General features: G+C 29.4%; 1 protein-coding gene across 4 annotated transcripts in view; it reads left to right on the top strand.

The window, feature by feature from the left end:
• Positions 1-7,311: 7,311 nt before the first annotated feature.
• LOC135127733 (calcineurin-binding protein cabin-1-like) overlaps positions 7,312-11,980 on the top strand; it is a 36,407-nt gene continuing 31,738 nt past the window's right edge. For 3 of the 4 annotated variants that reach the window (XM_064054318.1, XM_064054316.1, XM_064054320.1), the window contains exons 1-7: positions 7,336-7,800; positions 7,854-7,955; positions 8,005-8,213; positions 8,271-8,493; positions 8,541-8,819; positions 8,865-9,088; positions 9,142-9,276. In XM_064054318.1, coding sequence (XP_063910388.1) covers positions 7,492-7,800; positions 7,854-7,955; positions 8,005-8,213; positions 8,271-8,493; positions 8,541-8,819; positions 8,865-9,088; positions 9,142-9,276 — 1,481 coding nt within the window. In that variant the 5' untranslated portion in view covers positions 7,336-7,491. Of the gene's footprint in view, positions 7,801-7,853; positions 7,956-8,004; positions 8,214-8,270; positions 8,494-8,540; positions 8,820-8,864; positions 9,089-9,141; positions 9,277-11,980 lie in introns of all 4 variants that reach the window. The other variant, XM_064054317.1, reaches the window with a different exon arrangement.

The following is an 11,980-nucleotide window of genomic DNA, read 5'->3' as shown; positions in this document are numbered from 1 at the left end:
TAAGACGTCGTGTAAGACATCTTCATCGTAGCCTTTTACGCAAGCACCGCACCGACCCATAAGTCATACCATAATGGCTTTCCGAAAGAATTACCAGAATAACTAAAATTCAATGAATAACTGAATGCCCGTAGACACGTTATTTACAACAAACTAATGGAGAAAACCTGTAAACATATTTCAGAACTTCATTACCAACGTCCCTCCATCTTCCCGCTCCTTTTGTTCTTACTCTTATCTGTAAATAATTTCAAAAAGCCGAGATAGAGGGTGCTCGGTAAAACCACCTTCCGGCACTTCTGCCTACACCACGATTATCATTACCTTTTGATAGATTAAGATGTGAAGGAGTAGTTAATCAAATGCTAAGAAGAACAACCATCCCTAAATATTATTCATAACCAGACTGTGCAAAACAACGTCCGTTTAATGGATGTAGCAATTTTCACACATAACAACGATCTAAAAACGGCACGAATCCAGTTGACCGCTTAAAATGATACATATGCGCATAATATGCATTAATTTGGCCTGAGGGTTTTCACTCAGAGTGGTAACATCTTTTTCTTGATGTTTAGTTATTTACGGCCCTCAATAACCGATATTTCAACAAGCTATTAGCATACCGAGCGAACGACTCAAACGCGGCATAACTCATCCGCTAATCAGTTTTACTAACACTTAATTAGTATTTGTTAAATAAGATACTTTGCAGTTAATCAAATTCGATTCCGAGGAGCGAGGATTTTTTCACACCGAAATTAACCTACACCTACGGTGTGAAAAGGTAAAAAATTCAACTAAGTCGTGTAATCAAGGCGAGCTTGGAAGGAAATGGGTATTAATGAGGAATGTTATTGCCAAGTTGGCAAAAAGAGTCGTTAGTTACTCGGTAACAGGATTAAGTGAAAACTAATAAAATTAATTTGAAGAAAACAAACTCGATATGCATATACAGCGTGTGTGGGATAAATTCAATAATTAAAATAATTTTTCGTGTAGTTTTTATAACAATTCAAAAAATTACCCTGTTCCATAATGTCTAAAAAAGAGTGTTTTTGGTTATTGTTAAAATTTGACATTGCTGTAACTGTTGTTCTTAAACGTTTGAATCAGCTTTCAGCAGCCCAATAAAAATTGCTCAGAATTGGTTAATCCTATTGCCAACTTAAATAATAACCCAAACTTGATATGGCGAGTATCTCAAAATATCAAAAAAATCGACATATGTATTTTATTTTGGCGATTTTGAAAAAGTGTCAAAAATTTTCGAAATATTCGTAATTTAATAAGCGGATAAGTTTAATAAATCGGGTGCTAAGTTTACACCTGTGCCTTTTAGCAAACATTAACCGCTCAATATTTATTATTCCAAACAAACAATTTTATTGAATCTGAAGGTGAGTCGTAAACTGACTGGGCATATAAAAACCATCAAAGATAGCACGAGGACTGATTAGGGGTCACAAAAAGCTGAGGCGACTTGATAAAATTATTAAATTATTCTAAGAGAATAAAATTTTCTTAAATTCCTACTTTACCTTTTTAGATGCCGAAAAACGAATTACACCATGATGACCAGCAAATTTAGCACTGTAAGATGATATAATTTTTAAGAAAATATCACTCAGAAAACTGCTTAAGTTTAGGGAACAAAGGAGAGTTGAAATTTTCTAAATGCACACGATGAATGCACGACATCACAAATATTATAGACATGATTATTAGAATAATTCATGTGCATAGCAGAACCCACCACTTAAATTTTTGGCGACTTCTTATCTCTAAAGTAATTTTTTTGCGTTTGAATGTTGTCACATTTTATTCACATGTTAGGAATACCATGTAGATGGTCAAACACTAACCAAAATTTGTCCGATCATCCCCATCAAAAATGGAATGGAATTTAAAAAGCAATTTAAATGTAAAAAAGTAACATAGTTCTGAATTTGTAGTTTATGAATTCGTGTTGAATTTTTATTCTAGACATCAAGATTTTTGGAAAAGAAATCCTGTAACGATTTCTCGGTTTCTCAATTTTTAGAATTTTCGATTTTTCGGCTTTTCGATTTCTCGAATCGTTAATTATTCGGTTGCTCAATATTTCAGTTTAAAGATTTTTCAGCTTTTGAATTCTTCAATTTTTTGATTTCTCAATTTTTCAGTTACTGGAGTTTTTAAATTTTTGATTTATTGAATTTTCACATTCTCGAATTTTCGATCTTTCGATTTCTTTTCAGTGCTTCAATTTTCCGATTTTTCATTTTTTCAATTTATTTTGTTTTTGCTTCTACAATTCTTGGATTTTTTAAACTTTCAATTTTTCGAATTTTCCGATTTTAGATTTTTCAACTTTTCGGTTTCTCGATTTTTCAATTTCCCAGTTTTTCAAAGTTTCAATTTTAGGATATTTCATATTTTTCGACTTATCAATTTTTTCATACTTCAGTTTTGGAATTATTCAATATTTTGATTCTTCAATTTTTCGATTTCTCGATTTTTTATTTTTGCGATTTTTCAAATTTTAGTGTTTCGAATTTTTCGAGTTCACGTCTTTTCGATTTCGCGATATCCCGACTTTTTACTTTTTCGATTTTTCAATATGTCGAATCTTTTAACTTTAGATTTTTCGCTTTTTCAATTGTCGAGTTTCCTAATTCAATTTCCCTATTTTTAAAATTTTTCGACTTTTCGACTTTCGATTTTTCGATTTTTTCACTTTTCGATTCTTCGATGTTTCGTTGTCCCAATTTACATTTTAGTTTTGAGATTTTCCAATTTTTCGAAATTTCAATTTTTCAATTTCTAGATATCACGTTTTTTTGATTTTTCAGGTTCCGATTTTTCAATTTTTCGAATTTTTAAGTTTTAGATTTTTCGATTTTCCAATTTTTCAATTTTTCGATTTATCGAAATTTCGATGTTTCGCTTTTCCAGTTCTTCAGTTTCCCAATTCGGTTTAACTACTTTTAAAAATTTTCGACTTCTGGATTACTCGATTTTTCTATTTGTTGACTTTTCGATTCTTCGATTTTTTGTTTACCCAATTTTTCGATGTTTCGTTTTCCCAATTTTTTGCCACTGTAGTTTTGGATTTTTCAATTTTTCGAATTTTCAATTTTTCGATTTCTCGATTTCACGTTTGTTTGATTTTTCAGGGTTCGATTTTTCAATTTTTCGAATTTTTAAATTTTACATTCTTCGATTTTTCAATTTTTCGATTTCACGATTTTTTCGTTTCGAATTCCCGATTAAATTGTTTAATACAATTTTTTCTGATTTTCGATTTTAAAAATTTGTTGGCTTTTCAATTTTTCCATTTTTTGGGGTTTATAAATTTTTGACTTTTCGATTTCTCGATCTTTCGACTTTTCGATTTTTCAATTTTTCCCATTTCACGATTTCTCAAATCTTTGATGTTTCCATTTCCCGATTTTTCAATTTTTTAATTTTTGGTGTTATAAATTCTCGATTTTTCGATTTCACGTTTCTTTGATTTTTCAGGTTCCGATTTTTTTTCGAATTTTAAAATTTTTGGATTTTCGATTTCTCGTTCTTCCGAATTTTGTATTTTTTGGTTTTTGAGTTTTCCTTTTCTCGAACTTTCGATGTTTTAATTGCTTGACTTCTCGATTCTTATCAGTACATACTTCCATTCTTGGATTTTGTAAATTTTCGATTTTTCGAATTTTCCACTTTTGGATTTTTGAACTTTTCGATTTCTCGAGTTTTCAATTTCTCAGTTTCTCAAATTTGGAATTTTTCTTTTTTTTCGATATACCGACTCATCAGTTTTTTCATGTTTCAGTTTTGGAATTCTTCAATTTTTCGATTTTTCGATTTCTAAATTTTTTATTTTTTAGATTTTTCATATTTTTGGGTTTTTAAATGATAAGTTTTTCGATTTTTCAATTTTCAATTTTTCAAGATTTCGCGATATTTCAATTTTTTATTCCTCAATTTTTCGAGTTTACGACTTTCCGATTTCGCGATTTTTCGATTTTTTAAATTTTAAATTTTTTGATTTTCCAGTTTTTTCCAGTTTTTTTATTTATCGAAATTTCAATGTTTCGCTTTTTCAATTGTTCAGTTTCCTAATTCGATTTCCCTATTTTTCAAATTTTTCAACTTCTCAACTTTTTGATTAGGTACTCGATTTTTTTATTTTTGACTTTTCAATTTCTCGATTTCACGTTTGTTTTATCAGGCCCGATTTTTTAATTTCTCGAATTTTTAAATTTTACATTTTTCGATTTTTCAACTTTTCGATCTTATGATTTTTTTGTTTCGATTTCCCATTTTAAAACTTTTTTTAATTAAATTTTTCTGTTTTTGAAATTTTAAAATTTTTTGCCATTTCAATTTTTCAATTTTTGGCTTTTATAAATTTTTGATTTTTCGATTTCTCCGTCTTTGCACTTTTCAAATTTCAATTTTTCCCATTTCACGATTTCTCGAATTTCTCATGTTTCAATTTCCGTATTTTTCAATTTTTCAATTTTTGGCGTTTATAAATTTTCGATTTTTCGTTTTTCCAATTTTTCGATGTTTTTTTCCAATTTTTTGACATCTCAGTTTTGAGATTTTACAATTTTTCGATTTCTCGATTTCCCGTTTCTTTGATTTTTCAGGTTCCGATTTTTCAGTTTTTGGAATTTTTAAACTTTAGATTTTTCGATTTTCCAATTTCTCTGTTTTTCGATTTATCGTGATTTCGATGTTTCACTTTTCGAGTTGTTCAGTTTTCCAATTGGATTTCCCTATTTTTAAAATTTTTCGACTTCTCGATTACTCGATTTTTCTATTTTTTGACTCTTCGGTTTTTCGATTTTTCGTTTTCTCAATTTTTCGATGTTTCGTTTTCCCAGTTTTTTGACATTTCAGTTTTCGGATTTTTCAATTTTTCGAATTTTCAGTTTTTCGATTTTTTGATTTCACGTTTCTTTGATTTTTCAGGTTCCGATTCTTCAATTTTTCGAATTTTTAAATTTTTCGATTTTTCAATTTTTCGATTTTTTTACGTTTCTCTTGATCGATTTCTCCCGATTTTAAAACCTTTTAATTAAATTTTTCTGTTTTTCGATTTTGAAAAATTTTTGGGCTTTTCAGTTTTTCAATTTTTGGCTTTTATAAATTTTGGATTTATCGATTTTTCGATCCTTGGACTTTTCTATTTTTCTCATTTCAAGTTTTCTTGAATGTTTGATGTTTCAATTTCCTGATTTTTCAATTTTTCGCGTTTATAAATTTTCGATTTCTCGTTCCTACGAATTTTTGATTTTTCGGTTTTTTGAGTTTTCCCTTTCTCGAATTTTCGATTATTTTCAATAATAATAATAATAATAATAAGTTTATTAGTGCATAAAAACTACAGAGGTTTTTGCATAAGTCAAGATACAAAATTAAAATTAAATACATTTAAATTGAAAAGTACAACACATCATTTAGAAATACTTCAATTCTTGGATTTTGTAAATTTTCAATTTTTCGAATTTTTCACTTTTGGATTTTTAAACTTTTCGATTTCTCGATTTTTCAGTTTCTCAATTTTGGGATTTTTAATTTTTTTCGATTTACCGATTTATCAATTTTTTCATCTTTCAGTTTTGGAATTTTTCAATTTTTCGATTTCTCGATTTCTCGATTTTTTATTTTTTCGATTTTTCAATTTTCAATATTTCAAGATTTTAGTGTTTCTTTTTCGTGATTTTTCTATTTTTTATTCATCAAATTTTCGAGTTTCCGACTTTTTGATTTGCGATTTTTCCAAAAAATTTTAGATTCTTTGATTTTCCAATTTTTCAATTTTTCGATTTATAGCGAAATTTCGAAGTTTCGCTTTTCCAATTGTTCAGTTTCCTCATTTGATTTCTCTATTTTTTAAATTTTTTGATTTCTCGACTTTTCGGTTACTCGATTTTCGATTTTTGACTTTTGGGTTCTTCGATTTTTCGTTTCCTCATTTTTCGATGTTTCGTTTTCCTAATTTTTTGACTTTTAGTTGAGGGATTTTCCAATTGCTCGAATTTTCAATTTTTCGAATTTTTCACTTTTGGATTTTTAAACTTTTCGATTTCTCAATTTTTTAGTTTCTCAATTTTGGGATTTTTCATTTTTTTCGATTTACCGATTTATCAATATTTTCATCTTTCAGTCTTGGAATTTTTCAATTTTTCAATCTCTCGATTTTTTATTTTTTCGATTTTTCAAATATTCGGTTTTTTAAATTTTAGGTTTTTCGATTTTTCAATTTTCAATATTTCAAAATTTTAGTGTTTCTATTTCGTGATTTTTCTATTTTTTATTCCTCAAATTTTCGAGTTTCCGACTTTTTGATTCGCGATTTTTCAAAAAAATTTTAGATTCTTTGATTTTTCGATTTAGCGAAATTTCGAAGTTTCGCTTTTCCAATTGTTCAGTTTCCTGATTTGATTTCTCTATTTTTTAAATTTTTTGACTTCTCGACTTTTCGATTTTTGACTTTTGGGTTCTTCGATTTTTCGTTTCCCCATTTTTCGATGTTTCGTTTTCCCAATTTTTTGACATTTTAGTTGAGTGATTTTCCAATTTCTCGAATTTTCGATTTTTCGATTTTACGTTTCTTTGATTTTTCAAGTTCCGATTTTTCAATTTTTCGAATTTTAAAATTTTAGATTTTTCGATTTTCCAATTCCAATTTTTAAATCATTTTTTCTGTTTTTCGATTTTAAAAATCTTTCGGTTTTTCGATTTTTCAACTGCTCAATATTTCAGTTTTCAATTTCCGTATTTTTCAATTTTTCGATTTTTTGACGTTTCTCTTGGTCGATCTTTCAGTTTTTCGTATTTCAGTTTTCTGAAAACCTTTGATGAATATTTTATTATCGATCGAAAAATAATTGTCATAATTCAGAACTATTTGGCTATTTTGTGGCATTTTTTTTTTATACAACTATAATCTAACATTTCTAGACCGAAATAAATAATTTCATTTGATTAATGTTCTTTAAAAATCAAACATATTTTGTTAAGTAGATATTTGTTTAATAATTTTTTTGTCTAAACACAATTCGCGTCAAACTTTAAATTGTATGCTGAGTTGATTTTTCCAACCAGTGGTGCCAATCGTACATTTTTAGAAATAGACTAACACCACTAATACTAATCAAAAAATGTATGCACGATATCTTCAGATTTGCCTCTTACTACAGCGATGAACCGCCAATACAATAAAAAGTACTGAAACGTCTAGCTTTTAAAATTATATTTTCGTTAAAACTTACAAAATCTAGGGAATTATTACACCATTGTAACCATCAGGTGCACCAACTCCCTCTTTTGACATTTGACCGCTTCGCATCTTTGACAGTTGTTTATTTTTGTGCAAATTAGGTTAGAATCCCCGTAAAAATACAACAGAACATAAAAAATGCACTGTCTGTCCACACTAACGTAACAAATCAACCCCATTTTTTCCAGTTTCGTGCTCCCAAACCCAACCCTAACCCCAAAATGCTGAAAATCCGTGCCCTCAACCGGGAGTCTTCCTCCGACGAAGACGTCCCAGTAATCCGAAGAGAAGCCCAGGAAGAAATCGCCCTGGAACTCTACAACAAAGCCCTGCGCCTGCAATCAATCGAAAACGTGGCAGAGGCCGAAGAAATCTTACTCAATTTGCTCAACGAAAACATTCCTCAACTCGAAAACAATGGGGGGCTGCCGTCTTCAATGTCCACCCTCAAGTACTCGTGTTGTGTTAATATAGGCAACGTTTATGTGAAGAAAGGGGATATAGATAACGCGTTGGAATACTATTTGAATGTAATTGAGTGTTGAGTGGGGTGATTTTTGAGGTTATGTGATTGTAATTTCAGGCTTCTGAATTGGATGGCACGGATGTGACGCTGTGGCACAAGATTGGGAAATTAGCACTGAAACAAAACAGATTTCGGCAGGCAGCTTTTGCGTTTTCTAGGGTTTGTCTTGGAAATTGTTGGAATCATTGGAAAATAATTATTTTTGTAGGGACTTGACTGTAGCGAGTCACATTGGCCATGTTTAGATCAGTTAATTTCTGTGTTGTATGCCCTCAAAGACACAATCGGGTGTCTTGTATATATTGGGAAAGCGTTAACACTGGACTCAGATTATACCAAAGGGTTAGTGTTACGAAAGCAGATTTATAAGGACAATCCAGCAACTTTACCCTACTATCAAAAATATAACCCTGATTAGTGAGTCTTTTTCTTTAATTACGTTTCTTTGTATACTAAGTATTTTGCTTTTATTAGTATTTGGGAGCCTCCTCTCACTGTAGAAATAGATGAAAATGATGAAAAACTTATCCTTGATAAAGAACAAATTCTTTGTGATAGACTCACAGAGGTAGAGAAATCTCAAGGTCCTAAACCTTTACAAACAATCCCTTTACCTAAAGCACTTGATGACTATACATGGGTGGCTTTAGGTAAAGTGGTAATAGATCTCCATCAATACATTACAGACAACAACATGGTAGGTGTATCTGTCACAAAAACAACCACTTTATTGTGTGTATTTAGAGTCATTTTACTATGGTTGATATAAGCAAGTGCATGAGTCAAAACAACGACGTTGAAATGGAAGAAGCGCCAAAATTCGAGGTCCCGCCAGAGAACAAAGTGGTTGAAGAAGTTGTTGAAAAAGCCGCGGAAGTAGAAGTGGAAGAAGAAAAAGAAAAAGATTTAAAAGAGAAAGAAAAAATGGAAGTGGAAAGTGTGTTAGAAAGAAGGCAGTCGCAAAATAGCGAAACTAATAATGAAGGACAGGAAAATACGCCCATTCAAACAGACAATGATGAGGTGGGTTTTTGGTTTTTTTGTCACTTTGGTAATTGTAGTTGGTAGGAGCAAGCCATGGAACAAGACGGAGACGACCAGGACGACAACAACGACAGCAAGACTGATAAAAATCGGTCTTTAAACAAGAGTAATAAACGGAAACGTGACCTTTTGTCGGATTTGCAAATTTGGGGGTGGCACAGTAAGCGAAAGTCGGCCAAAAAGGGGAAGTCTGATAAAGATTTTACAGTGGAGGATGCCCTGAATAGGATTATTCCAAAAAAGTTGCTGTAAGATTTTGGTTAAATTATAATTTTGTGTGTGTATAAGTTGGTAATTGCAGGAAAAGTAAAGTTGGTGAAGAAAAGTTAAACCAGTTTGAAGACTCTCTAAATACTATAGATATGTATAATATGTATGCTGCTGATGAACCTGCTAATATTTTGTCGCCTGTGCACTCCCTGACAGCAGCCACTCAGTGAGTATTAATATCGTCATTCAAATTCTGATTGGTTTTTATTTTCTTTATTTTTTATTTTTTTTTTGTTCTTCAATTTGATATTCCAACTTTTGGATGTTTCAATTTTTTGACTGCCAATTTCACGAACTTCCAATTTTTAATTTTTTCGAATAAAAAAAATAATGGAAAAATTGCAAAACTGTAAAATCAAAAATGAAAAAACGAAAAAATATAAAATGAAAACGTTGAAAATTCTAAAATTTGGGAATCAGGGACTTGAAAAATTGAAAAATCCAAAGATTGTTAAAAATCGAAAAAGTGGAAAATCGAAAACACGGAAAACGTATTATAAAATCAAAAATTGCAAATTTGAAAAATTTAAAAACTGGAAAATCAAGAGATATTGAAAAAATAAAAGGAATGAAAAAAGGGAAAAAGTGATATAAAATAGAAAAAAATAATATTAAAAATGAAAAATTGTATAACCGAAAAATTGCAAATAAAAAATTGAAAAAATTAAAGTTGAAAAAAACGCCAAATTGAGATCAAAAAATTGGTCTTCAGACATTTAGACAAGACTTCCCTTGCGCCTGAAGACAAATATTGAAACAAATTCAGTGTGATGCGCACAAAAATTGTTGTAGCATAATTGTGATAATAATCAAGGCATACTCATAAACCACTAATATAGGAGTATGTTATGTTATAAAGTGTAAATATGAGTTACTACGAAAAAAAGAGTTTACATCATTTAATTGTTGATGGAGATGATAAGATAAATTTTGATTAGCACAATATTCTTAACTAAATGAGGCAATTAATTTTATTGGTTAAATCAAGAACGACTCACTCCATTTTTCCGAAATTGCAATCGTTAAAAATATGAAGATTTTATGAAAGGTAGAGCTCAGTCTTATGAAGACATTTCATGAAAAGTAATAGAAAATATTCAATTAATGCAAAACTATTAAAGTTAAAAAATGATAAACAAATATAAAATTTAAAATTTAAAATGTCTTGGAGTTCCTTTCCTAATAATGATTTTTTTTTCTCGCCAGTTTTAATTTTCAGATCTTTCCTTTTACGGTTGTTTTTCTTTCTGATGGTTTTCTTCCACTTGTTTCTTTTTTCTTTCTTCTGTTAATTACCCTTCATATGCCGTATTTGTATGAAGACAGAGTTTATACAAATCTGGAGTAAATTCTACTTTATGGATTTCATTATTGTAGATGTTTTTAATAGCCAAAAAACCGAAAATTAAAAAAATCGAAAAACTGAAAAATCATAAACCTGAAAAGTCGAAAAATGGAAGAATTGGAAAACGGAAAAATCGAAAAATCCACAAATCCAGAAGTCGAAAAACGAAAAAATCAATTAATCGAAAAGTTAAGAAATCGAAAAAATTTAGAAACGTCAAAAATTAAAGAATTCAATAATCGAAAAATTGAAAAATCCTAGAACTGAAACTATTGATAAATAATTGAGAAATAGAACAATTTAAAAATAAAAAAACGAGAAATCGAGTAGTTGAGAAATCGAAAAAGTCGAAAAACCAAAAAATCGATTTATCGAGAAAATGGGACAACGAAAGGTGGAAAAAATCGGAAATTTAGAAATGTCAAAAATTGAAAAATATTAAGAAACGAAAATTCAAAATTCCAGAAAACAATAAGTCTAAAAACGACAAAATCTATTAATCGAGAAACCAAGAAATCGAAAATGCTTCTAAATTTGAAAAATCGTAAAACGCAACTTTGGAAAATTGAGAAATCGAAAAATTTAAAAACAAAAAATAACGAAAAATCGGAAAGTTAAAAAACCAAAAAATCAATTATTCGAGAAAAGTCGAAAAAATCGAAAATATGAAATCGTTAAAGAATGGAAAAAAATCGAATATTTGAAGAACCGAGAAATTTAGGAATCGGAAGATTGAAAAATCCTACGAAATTTCGAAAAACCAAGAAATCGAAAAGTCAAAAATTTAAGCCAAAAAACCGAAAATTAGAAAAATCAAAAAACTGAAAAATCATAAACCTGAAAAGTCGAAAAATGGAAGAATTGGAAAACGGAAAAATCGAAAAATCCACAAATCCAGAAGTCGAAAAACGAAAAAATCAATTAATCGATAAGTTAAGAAATCGAAAAAATTTAGAAACGCCAAAAATTAAAGAATTCAAAAATCGAAAAATTGAAAAATCGTAGAACTGAAACTATTGATAAATAATTGAGAAATAGAAAAATTTAAAAATAATAAAACGAGAAATCGAGTAGTTGAGAAATCGAAAAAGTCGAAAAACCAAAAAATCGATTAATCGACAAATTGGGACAACGAAAGGTCGAAAAAATCGGAAATTTAGAAATGTCAAAAATTGAAAAAGATTAAGAAACGAAAATTCAAAATTCCAGAAAACAATAAGTCTAAAAACGACAAAATCTATTAATCGAGAAACCAAGAAATCGAAAATGCTTCTAAATTTGAAAAATCGTAAAACGCAACTTTGGAAAATTGAGAAATCGAAAAATTTAAAAACAAAAAATAACGAAAAATCGGAAAGTTAAAAAACCAAAAAATCAATTATTCGAGAAAAGTCGAAAAAATCGAAAATATGAAATCGTTAAAGAATGGAAAAAAATCGAATATTTGAAGAACCGAGAAATTTAGGAATCGGAAGATTGAAAAATCCTACGAAATTTCGAAAAACCAAGAAATCGAAAAGTCAAA

The sequence above is a fragment of the Zophobas morio genome, unplaced genomic scaffold (genome assembly GCF_036711695.1).
Source record: "Zophobas morio isolate AGI-343-1 ecotype UQ-CSIRO unplaced genomic scaffold, CSIRO_AGI_Zmor_V1 ptg000012l, whole genome shotgun sequence".
NCBI lineage: Eukaryota > Metazoa > Arthropoda > Insecta > Coleoptera > Tenebrionidae > Zophobas > Zophobas morio.
This window is presented reverse-complemented; position numbering and strand designations above follow the sequence as displayed.